Source organism: Chrysemys picta, chromosome 17 (genome assembly GCF_011386835.1).
Source record: "Chrysemys picta bellii isolate R12L10 chromosome 17, ASM1138683v2, whole genome shotgun sequence".
In the NCBI taxonomy this organism is placed as follows: domain Eukaryota; kingdom Metazoa; phylum Chordata; order Testudines; family Emydidae; genus Chrysemys; species Chrysemys picta.
This window is the reverse complement of record NC_088807.1, coordinates 21573365-21591445: the sequence shown is the minus strand read 5'-3', so window position 1 is coordinate 21591445 and position 18081 is coordinate 21573365. Positions and strand designations below refer to the sequence as shown.

Sequence of the window (18081 nt, the reverse complement as noted above, 5' to 3'; positions counted from 1 at the left end):
GAAAGCGGGGGGATTCCAGGAGGGGGAGAAGGAGCTGCGGAGGGGGGGGGTTCTGGGGGCGGGGTGCTGCGAGGGAGGGGTTATGGGAGGTTCGGGGAGGGGTGCGCTGGGGGGGCGGGGTGCGGGGGGGGGGGGGAAGGAAGGACCCAGTGAAAGAGACAGACACAAAAAGGTCCTGCCAAAACTCCAGCCTGAAAAGAAACTTTCCAGCCAATCAGGAGTCGCCCGCGACCGCCCCGCCCCTCCCAATCTGGGTCAGTTTAGCGTGAAATGGGCGTGGCCTCTTTGGCTCATTTACATATTTAAAGAGAGAGACTAACCCCCCCCCCCCCGACGGAACGTGTTGTCTCAGCTGGAACCAGCCCGATGAATGGACCCGGGGACTGGTCTTACAGGGGCGCCCTCCCCTGGCTGTCAGGGCTCGGCAGGGGGCGCTAGAGGGCGCTGGGCTGCGGGGCTCGGCAGGGGGCGCCGGGCTGGGGGAAGCGGGGTGGGGGCCCGGCGGGGGGTGCTGGGCTGCGGGGAGCGGGGCGGCGGGGGGTGCTGGGCTGCGGGGTGGGGGGCACTCTCCCTTCTAAGTACTAAGGTCAGTAGCCAAATATGAACAGTCATTGTAATATAACAGTCTTAGATGTGCAATGGGGACTGCGAGTCGGGAGTGAGGGGCACGGGCAGGGCTGGGGGGGGGGCAAAGCTGGGCTAGCAGGGGCTGCGGGTCGGGAGTGAGGGGCACCGGCAGAGCTGGGGGCAGAGCTGGGCTAGCAGGGGCTGCGGGTCGGGAGTGAGGGGCACCGGCAGGGCTGGGGGGGCAGGGCTGGGCTAGCAGGGGCTGCGGGTCGGGAGTGAGGGGCACCGGCAGGGCTGGGGGGGGGCAGAGCTGGGCTAGCAGGGGCTGCGGGTCGGGAGTGAGGGGCACCGGCAGGGCTGGGGGGGGGCAGAGCTGGGCTAGCAGGGGCTGCGGGTCGGGAGTGAGGGGCACCGGCAGAGCTGGGGGCAGAGCTGGGCTAGCAGGGGCTGCGGGTCGGGAGTGAGGGGTACCGGCAGGGCTGGGGGGGCAGGGGCTGCGGGTCGGGAGTGAGGGGCACGGGCAGGGCTGGGGGGGGGCAGAGCTGGGCTAGCAGGGGCTGTGGGTCGGGAGTGAGGGGCACGGGCAGGGCTGGGGGGGCAGGGGCTGCGGGTCGGGAGTGAGGGGCACCGGCAGGGCTGGGGGGGCAGAGCTGGGCTAGCAGGGGCTGCGGGTCGGGAGTGAGGGGCACGGGCAGGGCTGGGGGGGGCAGAGCTGGGCTAGCAGGGGCTGCGGGTCGGGAGTGAGGGGCACGGGCAGGGCTGGGGGGGGCAGAGCTGGGCTAGCAGGGGCTGCGGGTCGGGAGTGAGGGGCACCGGCAGGGCTGGGGGGGCAGAGCTGGGCTAGCAGGGGCTGCGGGTCGGGAGTGAGGGGCACGGGCAGGGCTCTGCCCTCACCCTCTCTTCCCCCATCTCCACTCTCTGGGTTCCCAGACCCGGTTCCAGACGCAAAGACGTGTCTACTGCAGCCTCCACTTCCCCGGATTCCTGGCGCCCGCCCCACCCCCAGGTCTGCGTGACCCCTTCTCCCCCCCCCCCCCGGGGCGTTAGCCGCAGCTCCCCCCCAGGGCTGGCTGGGCTCCCAGGCACGTCCATGGTGCTCTGGGCTCCCTGTTCACATGGGACCGCGGCCAGCGTCTCCCCCGCCCCAGCAATCTCACAGCCCGGGGTTGGATCTTCTCCGGCTCAGCCTGGGGTCACACTGCCCCCTGCTGCCCGCCCCCTGCCACTGCAGCTCCCCAGCAGGCAGGGCTGCCCCAATGCCCCAGCGCGCCGCTAGGGGGCGCTGGGCTGTGGGGGGCTCGGCGGGGGGCTCAGTGGGGGTCAATGACCCCTGTGGGGGAGGGCGCCCCCTGGTGCACACCCTGCGCATTGACCCGGGTGCTGTAATTTCCGCAGCAGGTTTCCGACGGCGTCGCCGTGTTGCACAATGAGGAAGTGGCGCCAGTAACGCCCAGGGGACAAGTTTTGACTCATCCCAGGAGATGGGGACGGATGGTGCCAAAGTCTGAGCTCTGAGGTAGCAGGTGAGAGCGAGCGCTGGGCTAACGGGGGCTGTGGGTCGGGAGTGAGGGGCACGGGCAGGGCTGGGAGGGGCCCAGGGCTGGGCTAGCAGGGGGCTGCGGGTCGGGAGTGAGGGGCACCGGCAGAGCTGGGGGGGGCCCAGGGCTGGGCTAGCAGGGGGCTGCGGGTCGGGAGTGAGGGGCACCGGCAGAGCTGGGGGGCCCCAGGGCTGGGCTAGCAGGGGGCTGCGGGTCGGGAGTGAGGGGCACTGGCAGAGCTGGAGGGGGCAGGGCTGGGCTAGCAGGGGGCTGTGGGTCGGGAGTGAGGGGCACCGGCAGAGCTGGAGGGGGCAGGGCTGGGCTAGCAGGGGGCTGTGGGTCGGGAGTGAGGGGCACCGGCAGGGCTGTGGGGAGCCCAGGGCTGGGCTAGCAGGGGGCTGCGGGTCGGGAGTGAGGGGCATTGGCAGGGATGGGGGGCCCAGGGCTGGGCTACCAGGGGGCTGCGGGTCGGGAGTGAGGGGCATTGGCAGGGATGGGGGGGCCAGGGCTGGGCTAGGAGGGGGCTGCGGGTGGGGAGTGAGGGGCACCGGCAGGGCTGGGGGGAGCCCAGGGCTGGGCTGGCAGGGGCTGCGGGTCGGGAGTGAGGGGCACCGGCAGGGCTGTGGGGAGCCCAGGGCTGGGCTAGCAGGGGGCTGCGGGTCGGGAGTGAGGGGCACCAGCCAAGTTGGGGGTCTGGTCACATAGACATACCCCTGCCCCCATGCACTTGCTGCAGGCCCCCAGCTGCCCCCAATCGCCTCCCCCCTCCGCCGTGGGCAAGGATGGGACAGCTCCAAACCAGACCATGAAGGTCCCTGGGGAGCCCATCCCTCAGCTGAGAGCCCCCCCGAGACTCACTGTCCCCTGGGGTGCTGGCGGGGGGGTCCCACTTCCCGGAGATGGTTTCATTCGCTCTACCACAAGAAAGGTGGAGCAAAGAGTGGGGGGGAGGGGGGAGGCAGAAGCTGCAATTTCCTGCCACTAGGGGCCACAACTGCATCCAAAGACAGCCCCCCCTCCAAGAGACAGCTATTATCTACCCCGCCCCCCCCATAGACCCCTTCCCCCCAGTCCATAGCTCCCCCTAGTCCTTCCCCAGGGGCACAAGGGGCTCTGTATCAAAGGCCCATGCGGACCTTGGCCTCTCTCCCGGTGGGGGTGTGTGTGTGTGTGTGTGTGTGTGGGGGGGGGGAATCATGCCCTAGGGGCACCTGGGAGCAGGGCTGAGGCCCAACAAACTCGGCATGCATAGAAACGATGTAGGGCACCTGCTGCCAGGTGGGACCCGGCGCCCCCTAGAGGGGAGAGGCCCCGGGCCCCATTCCCTGCCCCCCTGAGCCAGCCAGTCCCTGCTCTGGGGCCTGGTGGGAGCCGGCACCCCCTAGAGGGGAGAGGCCCCGGGCCCCATTCCCCACCCTTGAGCCAGCCAGTCCCTGCCCTGGGGCTGGGTGGGAGCCGGTGCCCCCTAGAGGGGAGAGGCCCCGGGCCCCATTCCCCACCCTTGAGCCAGCCAGTCCCTGCCCTGGGGCCGGTGCCAACACTGCCCCTGCTTAGCCCGGATTTAAGCCCTTTCCGATCATTAGCTCTGATTCCACAGACCTCCGGGCTGCAGAGGAAACTTCCTTAGCCCGGCTTTGCCGAAGGGGAAGTGAAGCAGAGAAATGAGGTCTGGCCCCGGGAGGTCACCGACAGTTGCTGTTAGCTGTCCAGCCCCCCTCTAACCACTAGCCCCACTGCTCTCCCAGAGCTGGGGAGAGAACCCAGGAGTCCGGGCTCCCCGCCCCCCCAGCTCTAACCACTAGTGACCGGAGTGCAATTTACATTCTCGTTGCAGTGTCTCTGTGCCGGGCCGCTCAGCTCAGCTCAGCCCCAGCCGGGAGCGGGAAACTGAGGCTCTTTTAAGGCACCTGCCATCGGATTGGGGAGTGGGCGAGCTGTCAATCACGGTGAGAGGGCGGGATGTAGCTAGACGCCCCGCCCCAGGTCACTCATTGCCGGGAGTGGGTGGAGGTCACTGCGTGCAGGGGTCAGTGGGTGGGGTAGGGGATGTAAGCAGGGCGTGTTCTGAGCTGTGCCAGCAGGGGGCAGTGCCAGACCCACACGCACACACACAACTAGCAGGGAACAGCACACACACAGACCAGCACACCCACACACCCCCCCGCCATGCCCCTGGCCCTGCCCCTCTGGCTCCTTGCAGCCGCCACCTGTGCCCGCTATGCCGGCGCCTTCGGCTTCACCTGGTGCCTGCTGCCGAACGAGCTGCCAGGCTACGCCAGTTGCGCTGGGCGCGGCATCACCCAGCTGGGCCCGGCCATCGCCCCGCTGCCCAACTCCACCCTCTGGCTCAACGCCTCCCAGAACGCCCTGCAGGGCCTGGCGCCCGCCACCTTCGCCCACCTGCCCCGCCTGCGGGAGCTGCGGCTCGACCGCAACCGCATCCGCGCCCTGCAGACCGGCGCCTTCCGGGGCCTGCGGGAGCTGGAGCTGCTGGACCTCAGTCAGAACCGGCTGGCGGCCCTGGGCCCCACGGCGCTGGCGGAGCTGACGGGCCTGCGGGTGCTGCTTCTGGGGGGCAACGCCCTGGCCGCCCTCCACCCCACCGCCCTGGCGGCCCAGCCCGGCCTGCAGGAGCTCCACCTGCCCCACAACCAGCTCTCCCGGCTCCAGGAGGTGGCCACGGCCGCCGGGAAATTGGCCAACCTCTCCATCCTCGACCTGGACTCCAACCGGATCTCCGCCCCGTGCCCTGGCCCCGGCCTGCTCTCCATGCCTTTCCTGCGGGACCTCAACCTGCGGAACAACAGCATCGCCTGGCTGGATCTCGCCCGCTGCTCCCTGCCCGGCCTGCGCTCGCTCAACCTGACCCGCAACAACATGAGCCGGCTGGCGGCCGGTTCCTTCCGCGCCGCGCCCGGCCTGGAGAAGCTGAGTTTGGACGAAAACCCCCTCAACATCTCCCATCTTCTGGGCCTGCCATTGCCCAACCTTACAGCCCTGCACTGGTCCAGCATGCGCCCGGCGCTGGACTCGGACCTGGGGCTGGCCTGCCAGGTCCTGGAGAGCTTGCCGGCGCTGACCAGCCTGGACATCAAACACTCCAAGGTCCCGCCGTCCCGGCTGGCCCAACTGGGCGCCTGCACCAACCTAACCTGGCTGGACCTGTCCACCACCCCGCTGAGCCGGCTCCAGGGGGGCGTCTTCCGCTTGTTCCCCCACCTGGAGTCCCTCTCGCTGGACAAGTGCAAGGTCCAGGAGCTGAAGCAGAGCGCCTGGGGCGGGTCGCTGCCCCGGCTCCGGGTCCTCGTCCTGCGGCGCAACCACCTCACCAAGCTGGAAGACGGCGTCTTCCGGCCCCTCAGCGCCTTGACCCACCTGGACCTGTCCAGGAACCGCCTGACCTACCTCTACAAGGGGACCTTTCTGGGCATGGCCTCCCTGAGGACCCTACTGCTGCAGGGCTGCCAGTTGGCATCTGTCACCCGTGACACCTTGGTCTACGCCCGCAAGGTGGAGACCCTGGACCTGAGCGACAACAACCTCCGGTACATCAAGACGTCCGCCTTCCAGAGCCTCCACCATCTCCACACCTTGCTGCTCTCCAGCAACCGCATCCTCACCCTCCAGAAATGGGCCTTCAAGGGGCTCACCTCCCTCCGCCACCTCTCGCTGGCCCAGAACGGTCTCTACAAACTCTCCCAGGGCTCCTTCTTGGGCCTGAAGGCCCTGGAGACCCTGGACCTCAGCCGCAACCGCCTCCTGGCCTACAGCAAGTACGACTCGCCCGCCCCCTTCGCCGGCCTGCCGGCCCTGCGGTGCCTGGATCTCAGCTCGCAGGAGGCCCGGCCCCCCGTCCGGCTGCCCTCCCAACTCTTCCAAGGGCTGGGGAACCTCCAGGAGCTCTACCTGAGGGACAACCCTGGCGGCATCTTCCTCAACCTCTCGCTGGCTCCCTTGGCTGGCCTCCTCTACCTGGATCTCTCCGACATTTACCCCAGCCGGGAAGGGCCCTTCAGCCTCCGCCCGGGGCTCTTCCAAGGCCTGGGCAGCCTCCGGCGGCTCGGGCTGGATGGCAGCTCCCTCCGGGACCTGCCCGGCGAGGTCTTCTCCAGCCTGGCCTCCCTGGAGTCGCTCTCGCTGCGGGAGAACGGGCTGCGCAACGTGAGCTGGGCCCCGCTGGCTGGCCTGCCCGCGCTGCGCTTCCTGGACGTGGCCGGGAACCCCTTGGCCTGCTCCTGCGAGAACGCCTGGTTCCAGAACTGGTCGGCGGCGGAGCCGGGGGTCCAGGTGGCCCTGCTGGGCTCCTACCTCTGCCTGGGGCCTGGCGTGAGCGAGGGGCTCTTCCAAGCCCACGATCTCTCCTTCTGCTGGGTGGACCTGGGCGTCGTCTTCTTCGCGTGGTCGTTCACCGCCACCTTCCTGATGCTGGCGGGGTCCCTGGCCGGGGCCAAGCTGGGCTGGACCCTGCGCTACGGCTATTACCTGGTGCGGGCCTGGGGCCGGGGCCGGCTGCGGCGGGACCGGCGGGGCTACCAGTACGACGCCTACGTCTCCTGCTGCGCCGAGGACGAGGCCTGGGTGGTGCGGACGCTGCTGGCCAAGCTGGAGGAGGAAGGGCAGCCCCGGTTCCGGCTCTGCTTTGGGCCCCGCGACTTCGCCCCCGGGGCCTATTACCTGGACAACGTGCAGCGCGGGGTGAGCAGCAGCCGTAAGGCCCTGTGCCTGCTGAGCGCCCGCGCCCTGGAGAGCGAGTGGTGCTCGCTGGAGATCCAGCTGGCCTGCGCCCGCACCTACTACCAGGGCCACGACCCGCTGGTCGTCGTCTTCCTCCAGGACATCCCCAGCTACCGGTGAGGTGGGGGTAGCGGGGCGGGGGGTCACTGCCTCAGGGGGGAGATCCCGGGGGTGCTGTGGGGGGAGCTCCCGGGGGTGCTGTGGGGAGCAGGGGATGGTGCTGGCTGTGGGGGGCGCTGCGAGGAGCAGGGGATGGTGCTGGCTGTGAGGGGCACTCCCGGGGGCGCTGCGGGGAGCAGGGGGTGGTGCTGGCTGTGGGAGGCGCTGTGAGGAGCAGGGGGTGGTGCTGGCTGTGGGGGGCGCTCCCGGGGGCGCTGTGGGGAGCAGGGGGTGGTGCTGGTTGTGGGGGGTGCTCCCGGGAGTGGTGCTGGCTGTGGGAGGCGCTCCCGGGGGTGCTGTGGGGAGCAGGGGGTGGTGCTGGTTTTGGGGGCGCTCCCACGGGCGCTGTGGGGAGCAGGGGATGGTGCTGGCTGTGGGGGGCGCTGCGAGGAGCAGGGGATGGTGCTGGCTGTGGGGGGCACTCCCAGGGGCGCTGCGAGGAGCAGGGGATGGTGCTGGCTGTGGGGGGCGCTCCCGGGGGTGCTGTGGGGAGCAGGGGGTGGTGCTGGTTGTGGGGGGTGCTCCCGGGAGTGGTGCTGGCTGTGGGAGGCGCTCCCGGGGGTGCTGTGGGGAGCAGGGGGTGGTGCTGGTTTTGGGGGCACTCCCACGGGAGCAGGGGGGCACTGGCTGTGGGGGAGCTCCCGGGGCACTGTGGGGAGTGTGTGTGGGGGGGGGTTCTGGCTGTGGGGCGAGCTCCTGGGGGTGCTGTGGGGAGCAGGGGGTGGCCCTGGCTCTGGGGGGCACTCCTGGGGGTGCTGTGGGGAGCAGGGGGTGGTGCTGGCTCTGGGGGAGCTTGTGGGGCGCGGTTGCCCTGTGCCGTGGGTACTGGGGCTCAGATCTTGGCCTCTCCCCCCCGCAGCCTCTCCCCCTACCACCGCCTGCGGAAGCTGGTGAAACAGCGTAGCTACCTGCACTGGCCGGAGCAGCCCGAGGCCCAGGACGTGTTCTGGACCCAGCTGCGGGAGGCCCTGGGGGACGGCCGGGAAGCCGCGGGGATGGTTCAGTTCAACGTGGTCGAGTAACCCCAGCCTGGGGCTGCAGGGAGAGAACCACACCCCAGCCTCTTCAGACTCCCCCTCCGCCTGGTGCGGTACGAGGACTATGACACAGCGGTGAGCGGGGCTTATTCAGCCAGCAGGGGGCAGTGACACCTGCCGCCGTGTATATAGGCGCTCTACAGAATAAAGCTGGATTGTTTACTGTGTTATATCCAACAGCCCATGGCTCGGGTGGGGGGGCTTAACTGTAAACTCCATGGCCCCCCTGGTGCAAATCTGGATTCACTCCCATGCCATCAGGGGTGACTCCAGATTGACCCTGGGATAGCAGAGATCAGAACCTGGCCCTGTCCCCACTGCAGGCAGGGGTGACTCCGGATTGACCCCAGGAGCTTAGATCAGAACCCGGCCCTGTCCCAACTGCAGGGAGGGGTGACTCCGGATTGACCCAGGGAAGATGTCTGGCTCTGGGCGCACCCCCCCCCCCCGTGCCGTGCGGGGGGCTCATTCCCGGTGGCTGTGGAAAGCCCCCCGGTGTCCCGGTGTGTCATTTCCCCTCCCTAAATCCCTCCCAGTTCCTTAGAATCCTTTCATCTGCCAAACGCCCCTGATCCCTGCCAGCTTGGTTGTAGGACGCCTGGGTCCCGTTGCCAGGGGTGGGTGGGGGAGCTTTGCCACGACTCCTTAAGCCCATTAACCTGCCCGTCTAATTCTCCCGTCTCCTGGGAGACGGGCGCCCTCCGCCCATCACCAGGGGATTTGGGAAATCGAGCCGGACGGGATGGTGCCGGGGGGCGGCGAGAAACAGAAAAGTCCCAGCTGCTCACCGAGCCAACCGGCCGCTGGCACAAATCAGCCGGGCGCCTCCGTGGGAGGAAGGCTGGGGCGGTGGCGAGGGGTCCGGCGGGTGCCGGGATGTGGCTGGCCTGGGCTCTCCTCTGGGCCCTCTGCTGGGTGCCCGGCAGCAGGGGGGAGTATGCCCTGCCCAAGTTCGTCTGCAGCCCCATGCCCCTGGAGCTGGAGACGGGCTGCCAGCAGGCCCCGCAGCCGCGGGCCGGGGGGCACTGGGCGGGCACACTGGAGGAGGCCAAAGAGACCATCCTGCACCTGCGGGAGACAGTGGTGCACCAGAAGGAGACCATCCTGGACCAGCGGGAGACGGTGCGGGAGCTGACAGCCAAGCTGAGCCGGTGCGAGGGGCGGGCGGGCGGGGAGCACGGGCCGGGCGGGCACGAGGACAACCTGAGCCACGGGCACCGGGAGGGGGTCGGTCGGGAGAACGAGTACCCCCACTTCGGGCACCGCGAGCACCCCGAGCCCCCGGGCGGCGCCGGGCACGAGGCCGCCTTCCGCAAGGCCAGCGCCGCCCCCAACACCATGGAGGACCCGCCCCGGGAGGCACCCGCCGGCGCCCCCCAACTGGAGCGCATGCTGGAATCGCTCAAGGAGAGGCTGGAGCACCTCCAGGTAAGGGGGGGCTTGTTCCACCCAGCTATCGACCCCACCCTCCTCACTGACCCCCAGCCCTCCCAACCCCCCTCCTCACTGACCCCCCCAGCCATTGATTCCCCCTCCTCACTGACCCCCCCCAGCCATCAACTCCCCCTTTCTCACTGACCCACAGCCCTCCCAACCCCCCTCCTCACTGACCCCCCCAGCCATTGACTCCCCCTCCTCACTGACCCCCCCAGCCATCAACTCCCCCTTTCTCACTGACCCACAGCCCCCCCTTGCCATCAACCCCCCTCCTCCCTGACCCTCCCCCAGCCATCGACTCCCCCTCCTCACTGACCCACAGCCCTCCCATCAACCTCCCTCCTCACTGACCCACACCCCCCCTTGCCATCAACCCCCCCCCCACTGACCCACCGCCCCCCTGGCCATACATCCCTCCCATCGACCCCCTCCTCACTGACCTCCCCAGCTTCCCCCCCACCCCGACCATTGACCCCCTCCCCAGGGACCCCATGCCCTGCCTATTAACCTCTCCCCCTTGCCCACTGACCCCCATCACCCGCCCCCCACCAGTGCCCCCCTTCCTCACGCTGGAGTCATTCTAGGAGGGGCTGGAGCATCAACAGATGCTGTGGGGCCCCATTCACCCCCCCAGCCGCCCCCTCCCTAAATGCTGAGATGGCTCAAGGAGCAGCCCCTTATAGGCCCCATCCCCTCAACACCCCGTCCCCCCACACCCCGTCCCCCCACACCCCATCCGATCAGTCCGCAACTGTCACTCCCATAACCTCCCTTCTCACCCTGGGGCAGGATCACCCCCCCTCCCCCTATGCTAGGATCAGGTCAGCTCCCCACGGCCCCCCCTACCCCATCCCCCTGCATCCTTTGCCATTGCTTGCCCCCTAACACCACCAGCCCCGCCCCCATTACCTCAGTTTACCCCCTCCCCCTTCCTCCATCATCTCAACCTCTCTCATCACTCACCCAGTTAGGAACCTCATGGCCTGCTTCCCCCCCCCCCAAACCATTACACCCCACTCCCCTCCCAGAGCCAGGGATAGAACCCAGGAGTCCAGATTCCCAGCCCCCTGCCTCCGGCTTTAACTAATTAAGTAGAAACAGCCCCCAGATCCCAGCCCGGAGGAATTACTGATTGATCCTATTTCAAGACCATCTGCCAAGACCCCAGTTAAGACCCCTTTGCCCTTGAATTACTGGGATGGTTCTGGAAGATGAACGTTTCCCAGGGTCCTGGGACACAGCCAGCCAGTCTCCGTCCTGGGGCTGAATGGGAGTCGGCGCCTCCTAGAGGGGACTGGCCCCAGGCCCCATTCCCTGCCCCCCTGAGCCAGCCAGTCCTTGCCCTGGGGCAGATCAGAGCTGGCACCTCCTAGAGGGCAAAGGCCCCGTGCCCCATGCCTCAAAGCACACTCGACGGGAGTGGGGTCTAGTGGTTAGAGTCACAGATCCAAGACCAGCAGGGACTGTGGTGGTCAGGCGATCTGAGCTCCTGGACAGCACAGGCCCGGGGACGGCCCCCAGCTGTTCCCAGGGCCGAGCGTTCAGAGAACGAGCCCCACGCTGCCGGTGAGGGAGAATCCACCGTGCGCCGGGCCCGTTGTTCCGCTGGTTAATTGCTCTCCCATGAGAAATGTTCACGCTGTTTCCCGCGGGAATGTGTCTCGCTTCAACTTCCAGCCCTGGGATCAGGCTCGACCGTCCTCTGCTACAGTGGAGAGTCCGTTACTGAGTATTTGTTCCCTGCGTAGAGGAAGAGCAGCTGAGAGTCAGGACTCCTGAGTTGTCTCTGGCTCTGGGAAGGGAGTGGGGGCTAGTGGTTAGAGCAGGGAGCTGGGAGCCAGGACTCCTGGGCAGGAGAGAGATCACTTGATCATTGCCTGTTAGGTTCACTCCCTCTGGGAGTATCTGGCATTGGCCACTGTCGGCAGACAGGATACTGGGCTGGATGGACCTTTGGTCTGACCCAATATGGCTGTTCTTATGGGTTCTGTCCCTTGTTCTGGGAGGGGAGTGGGGGCTAGTGGCTAGAGCAGGGGGCTGGGAGCCAGGACTCCTGGGTTCTCTCCCCAGCTCTGGGAGGGGAGTGGGGGCTAGTAGTTAGAGCAAGGGGGCTAGGAGCCAGGACTCCTGGGTTCTCTCCCAGCTCTGGGAGGGGAGTGGGGTCTAGTGGTTAGAGCAAGGGGCTGGGAGCCAGGACTCCTGGGTTCTCTCCCAGCTCTGGGAGGGGAGTGTGGGCTAGTGGAGGATCAGGCTGCCCTCCAGCACCATACAAAGGCTGCTCCATTGGCATCAGTGGGTTTGTGGCACCGCCGCTAATTGGCGCTGGCGGCTCTGTGGGAGGAGGGGGATGGATTAGCGGGAGCAGCTCGGGTCCTGGCCGGAGCATTCAGCTAAATATAAACCCCCTTGGCCTCTTCCTTCCTGTTTGTCCCTTCTCAGCATGTCTGGGAAACCTGAACCGCCTGGCCGGGGGGGGCGGGGTCAGATTCCCCCCCCCCCCATGGGGCAGGGGTATGAGGGGAGGAGATCAGGGCCTCAGTAGGGCGCTGGGCCTAAATACCAGGCCAGACAGGCCCAGGGGTCTCAGGAAATGTTGCGTCCGGCTGTGTTAGATCTTGGCTTGATGGCTCCGGCCGACCTGTCCCCAGAACGTGATGGGAGGGGAGTGGGGCGAGTGGAGGAGCAGGCTGAGGGCTTCTCCTAAAATCAGGATTCTGAGGGGAAAAAATGAATCAAGGAAGCAAAGGATGTGAGGGGAGGAAAAGCCTCGCGTTGCCTGTACAGCAAAGCTCGGCCCCTGGGCAACAACCAAGAGGCTTTGGACTTGCTTGCGGGTGATTCAGCTGGTATCACTGAAACCTGGTGGGCGAAAGGGAAATCCACGCCACAAATGGCACGCCCTGTTTCCGCGTCACGGACGACACGGACGAAAATGCTCTACGCTTTGGGATCAATGGCCTAACAGATAAAGAACAAGAAGGGTTATTAGTTGGAGTCCGCTACAGCCCCTTCGAAGCACACTAGGGACCAGAGTGAACAACAATGTATGCCCCCTGTAACGTATAGGAACAAAAGCGGCGTGATCCCTGGGGCTTCAATTTGAATAATGTACGCTGGAGGCCATGTGCTGCCAACACTAAATCATTCTGGGAATTTCTAAATGTGCTAGTTGACGAGTTCCTGTCTCAAACGCTGTAGCCACCGACACGGGGGAATTCTACTCATCCTAACAGAATGAGGAACTGAGCACGGAGCTAGAAATTAATGGTGGCTCTGGTACAAGGGACCACGCCTTGATGGTATTCATAATGTGCAAAGAGAGTAAAGTCCAGAGTGATGAGATTATTTCCTTGGTGCTTTAAAAGGGCCAGTTTCACAAAGATGAAAACAATGATAAGCCAAATCAGCCGGAAGGAAGAATTTAATCAGAAAAATGTGAATGATCATTGGAAATTGCCTAAGAACGCTATACCAGACACCCGAAAACCACAGCTGAGGGAAAAGGCTGCGCTGGTTAACAACACAACCTTAGAGAGGAAGTGAAGGCAGATAACGAGGTATAACAACTAGAAGATAGGGGAAGCTCATAGTAATGAATATAAATCAGAAGCAATGGGGAAGTTGATAGTAATGAATATAAATCAGAAACAAAGGGGAAGTTGATAGCTTCTGATTTATATTCATTACTATGATTTGTAGAAAATTGATATGGGAAGCAAAGGGTCAGCAGAGGGTCTATGTCCAGCAGAGCTAGGTACAATAAGAAGGAGGTTTTTTTTAAGTATATTAAAAATAAAAAGAATCCTGACAATGGTATTGGTCCATTGCTAGATGGAAATGGTAGAATTATGAACAATAAAGCAGAAAAGGTAGAATTGTTCAACAAATATTTCTGTTGTGTATTTGGGGGAAAATAGATGATGGCCTATCATACGATACCACACTTTCCATTCCCCTAGTGTCTCAGGAGGATGGTAAACAGCAGCAACTACAGTTAGACTTTTAAAATCAGCAGGTCCAGATAACTTGCAACCAAGAGTTTTAAAAGAGCTGGCTGAGACGCTCACTGGCCCATTAATGTTGATTTCCAATAAGTCTTGGAGCACTGGAAGAGAGCTAATGTGCCACTATTTACAAAGAATAAAGCATATGACCCGGGGCAGTTCCAGGCCTGTCGGTCTGACATCAATCCCTAGCAAGTTAATGGAGTGACTGATACAGGACTCAATAAAGACTTGGAGGAGGGCAATGTACTTAATGCCAATCAGCAGGGGTTTATGGGAAATAGATCCCGTCAAACTAACTTGATCTCGCTTTTGGCTGAGATGACAAGTTTGGTTGCTAACGCTAAGCGAGTTGATGTAATAAACTGACACTTCTGGGCGGCGTTTCACGTGGTAGCACACGGCATTTCGACCGTTATAAACCAGCACGGCCCACGCGGAAGTTTTTAACTGGCCGACGCCAGGTCTCAAACTGTAACTGCAAACGGGGCGTCGCCGCTGAGCACGCGTGTTTCTCCTGGGGTCCCGCAGGGCTTGGCCCTGGTCCCGAGGCGATGTAACGTTTTCGACCTGGAAGAAAACGGGAAATCGTCACCGGTGATGTTTACAGAGGACACGACAATTGAGGGTGGGGGTAAATAACACAGAGGCCAGGGCATGGCTACGGAGCTAGCTGGATCGCTTGGTAAACTGGACACAAGCATTGTGGGTTTTCATGCGGCTAAATGTACCTGTATCCATCTAGGAACAAATGCTGGCTGGACTCCTAGGATGGGGCAGGGGGGCTCTCTCCTGGGAAGCAGCAACTCTGAAAAAGATTTTTTTTTGGAGGGGGGGGTCGTAGTGGCCAATCAGTTGAACCCTGAGCTACCCTGTGCGATGCGAAGGTCAAAAGGGCTAACGGGAACCTGGGAAGCGTCACCAGGGGAATCTCGAGTAGGAGCAGAGAGGTGATTTGGCCCTGGGGCAACAATGTGGGGCTCCTGCATCCAGTTCTGGTGCCCCCCATCCAAGGAGGACGTTGCCCGATTGGCGAGGGGGCAGAGAAGAGCCACAGGGGTGATTAGAGGATTAGAAAACCTGCGTTAGAGCGAGAGACGCCAGGAGCGCCAGCTATTTAGCTCAACAACGAGAAGGTGAAGGCGGGACTTGATCCCAGTACGTAGGGGGAACGAATATTTAATCACGGGCTCTTCCATCTCGCTGAGGAAGGTGGAACCCGAGCTGACAGACTGGAAATAAGATGTAGGTTTGTGACGGTGAGCGTCATTAACCACTGGCACCGTTTACCCAGCAGCGTGGTGGTTTCGCCGTCGCTGACGCTTTCTCAGCCTGGCCTGTGTAATACAGGAGGTCAGACTAGGTGAGCACACTGGACCTTCCTGGCCTTGGGATTGATGACTCTATGATCCAGGGACAGGGGGTAGGATGCTGGGCTAGAGGGGCCTATGGGTCTAATCCAGGGTGGTACAAATGAGGCAGGATACCAGGGTAGATGGGCCCATGGGACGATCCAGGGTAGCAGGGACAGGGCGGGATACCAGGGTAGATGGGCACCGAGAGAATGATAAGGTCTCGCTCACAGTCCCCTCCTCCCACCCCCACCCCCACCCCCCAGCACAGCCACAACAGTTCCCTGTTCTCCATCTCCCTGCGTGACGCCCTGCAGAAGAAAATCAGCATCTTGGAGCATCAGATCCAAGAGAAATTCAACACCACCGAACACCACGGCCACGAGGAGCCGCACCACGGCCACGAGGAGCTGCACTGGCACAAGAACAGGGTCCACGGGCCTCATGAGAAGGGTGAGGGGCAGGGGTGCGGGGGTATCGGCAGATGGATAGTTGGTGGGTGTGGGCATCGAAGGATCCAGACTAGAGCTGTGGCTGGATGAATAGGACTCACTGCAGGGATGGACAGGGGGATAACAGAATAGATGGATGGGTGGCATTGTAGCTACAAAGCTAGGTAGTTGCATGGATGGACTTATGTATGGCTGAATTGATAATTGAATGAATGGATGGAATCACTGATGGGCGAAGCTATGGATGGAACGTTGAATGGATGGATGAAATGGTACATGGATGGATGGATGGAGGAAAGGGATGGACCTATGGATGAAATGGTACATGGATGGATGGATGGAGGAAAGGGATGGACCTATGGATGAAATGGTACATGGATGGATGGATCTATGGATGGATCATTGAATGGATGGATGAAATAGTACCTGGATAGAAGAATGGATGGAGCGTTGAATGGATGGATGAAATGGTACCTGGATAGAAGAATGGATGGAGCGTTCAATGGATGGATGAAATGGTACATGGATAGAAGAATGGATGGAGCGTTGAATGGATGGATGAAATGGTACCTGGATAGAAGAATGGATGGAGCGTTCAATGGATGGATGAAATGGTACATGGATGGATGGAGCATTGAATGGATGGATGAAATGGTACCCAGATTGATGGAGGAAAGGGATGGATCTATGGATGAAATGGTACATGGATGGATGGATCATTGAATGGATGGATGAAATGGTACTTGGATAGAAGAATGGATGGAGCGTCAATGGATGGATGAAATGGTATATGGATAGAAGAATGGATGGACCGTTCAATGGATGGATGAAATGGTACATGGATAGAAGAATGGATGGAGCGTTGAATGGATGGATGAAATGGTACCTGGATAGAAGAATGGATGGAGCGTTGAATGGATGGATGAAATGGTACCTGGATAGAAGAATGGATGGAGCGTTGAATGGATGGATGAAATGGTACATGGATAGAAGAATGGATGGATGAAATGGTACCCGGATTGATGGAGGAAAGGGATGGATCTATGGATGAAATGGTACATGGATGGATGGATCATTGAATGGATGGATGAAATGGTACTTGGATAGAAGAATGGATGGAGCGTTCAATGGATGGATGAAATGGTACATGGATAGAAGAATGGATGGAGCGTTGAATGGATGGATGAAATGGTACCTGGATAGAAGAATGGATGGAGCGTTGAATGGATGGATGAAATGGTACCTGGATAGAAGAATGGATGGAGTGTTGAATGGATGGATGAAATGGTACATGGATGGATGGAGCATTGAATGGATGGATGAAATGGTACCCGGATTGATGGAGGAAAGGGATGGATCTATGGATGAAATGGTACATGGATGGATGGATCTATGGATGGATGAAATGGTACCTGGATGCATGGATGGAGCATTGGATGGGTGGATGAAATGGTACGTGGCTAGAAGGATGGATGAGGAGATGATGGATGGATCTATGGATGGATGAAATGATACCTGAGGGATGGCTGGCTGAAATGAGGGATGGCTGGCTGGCTGGCTGAAATGAGGGATGGCTAGTTGAATGAACAGCTGGATGCAATGATGGTTTGATGGCCGTATCAGTGCATGTGGAGATGGCTGACTGGCTACTGGCCAGAATCACATCCCCTTTCCCCTGGGGCTGGTTGTGTCTGGCCGCCCCAGGACTGACCTTGTCCCTCTAGGGCACAAAGTGGAGAAGCCGGACGAGGTTTTCCGTGTGGGCTTCCCCCTTCGCACCAACTACATGTACGTCAAGGTGAAGCGGACGCTGCATCACGAGATCTTCGCTTTCACTGTCTGCCTCTGGCTCAAGTCCAGCTCAGCGCCTGGCGTTGGCACCCCCTTCTCCTACTCCGTGCCTGGCCAGGCCAACGAGCTGGTGCTCATTGAGTGGGGCAACAACCCCATGGAGCTGCTCATCAACGACAAGGTGCGGGGCTGGGGACTGCCATGGTCAGCAGAGGATGCGATGCTGCAGGGGGCTCTGTGCTGCGGGGAGCGGGGTGGGGGCCCAGCAGGGGGCGCTGGGCTGCGGGGAGGGGGGCTCATCAGGGGGTGCTGGGCTGCGGGGCAGGGGGGCTCCGACCTCGAGCACTGCCCTTAACCCTTTCCCTGCCACGCCCCCCCAGGCTGCCACCTTGCCCCTGGCTATCCACGACGCCAAGTGGCACCACATCTGCGTGACCTGGTCGACGCGGGACGGCATCTGGGAGAGCTACCAGGACGGGGTGCGGCGGGGCAGCGGGGAGAACCTGGCCCCCTGGCACCCCATCAAGCCAGGGGGCGTCTTCATCCTGGGGCAGGAGCAGGTATGAGACCCCCCCCCACGCCCCAGGCTGAGAGCATCCGCTCCAAGGTACCCCCCCCCTTCCGGATGGCTAATGCCCTCCCTGGTCTACCCCTGGCCTCTCTGCTCCCCCCCCAGGACACGCTGGGCGGCCGCTTCGACGCCACGCAGGCCTTCATCGGGGAGCTGGCCGACTTCAACGTGTGGAGCCACGTCCTGGCGCCGGGCGAGGTCTACAGGCTGGCCACCTGCGCCGGCCGCGCCCGCGGGGATCTCGTGGCCTGGGCCGAGGGCGCTGTGGAGCTGCACGGGGGCGTGGCCAAGCTGCCCTTCAACGCCTGCCACTGAGCCCTGCACCACGGGGGGGCTGGAGGCCCGAATACCTGGGTTCTCTCTGGCTGAGGAAGGGGAGCGGGGTCTAGTGGTTAGAGTGTTGTGTGTGTGTGGGGGGGGGGACTGGAAGCCAGGACTC

General features: G+C 62.7%; 2 protein-coding genes across 3 annotated transcripts; both read left to right on the top strand.

Moving 5' to 3' along the window:
- The first annotated feature begins 1409 nt into the window (after nt 1–1409).
- Nucleotides 1410–9102, top strand: LOC101948658 (toll-like receptor 13). Of its 2 annotated transcripts, none has more exons than XM_065570790.1 (4): nt 1410–1573; nt 1966–2090; nt 3940–6955; nt 7858–9102. In XM_065570790.1, the coding sequence occupies exons 3-4, from the start codon at nt 4272–4274 to the stop codon at nt 8018–8020; spliced, it is 2847 nt and encodes a 948-aa protein (XP_065426862.1). In that variant the 5' UTR covers nt 1410–1573; nt 1966–2090; nt 3940–4271; the 3' UTR covers nt 8021–9102. The 2 variants fall into 2 exon arrangements, with proteins under 2 accessions (XP_065426862.1, XP_065426861.1); XM_065570789.1 differs by having other exon boundaries at nt 1963–2090.
- LOC101948940 (neuronal pentraxin-1-like) lies at nt 8912–17957 on the top strand. Its single transcript, XM_065570958.1, has 5 exons — nt 8912–9463; nt 15095–15281; nt 17005–17252; nt 17452–17631; nt 17748–17957. Exons 1-5 carry the CDS (start codon nt 8912–8914, stop codon nt 17955–17957), a joined length of 1377 nt encoding a protein of 458 aa, XP_065427030.1.
- Nucleotides 17958–18081: the final 124 nt, after the last annotated feature.

Coding starts and splice junctions, on each gene's coding strand:
- LOC101948940 (XM_065570958.1), top strand. CDS start 8,912: ATGTGGCTGGCCTGGGCTCTCCTCTGGGCCCTCTGCTGGGTGCCCGGC. Junction 17,253..17,451: donor AGCTGCTCATCAACGACAAG/GTGCGGGGCTGG, acceptor ACGCCCCCCCAG/GCTGCCACCTTGCCCCTGGC. Junction 17,632..17,747: donor TCATCCTGGGGCAGGAGCAG/GTATGAGACCCC, acceptor CTCCCCCCCCAG/GACACGCTGGGCGGCCGCTT.
- LOC101948658 (XM_065570790.1), top strand. CDS start 4,272: ATGCCCCTGGCCCTGCCCCTCTGGCTCCTTGCAGCCGCCACCTGTGCC. Junction 6,956..7,857: donor CAGGACATCCCCAGCTACCG/GTGAGGTGGGGG, acceptor TCCCCCCCGCAG/CCTCTCCCCCTACCACCGCC.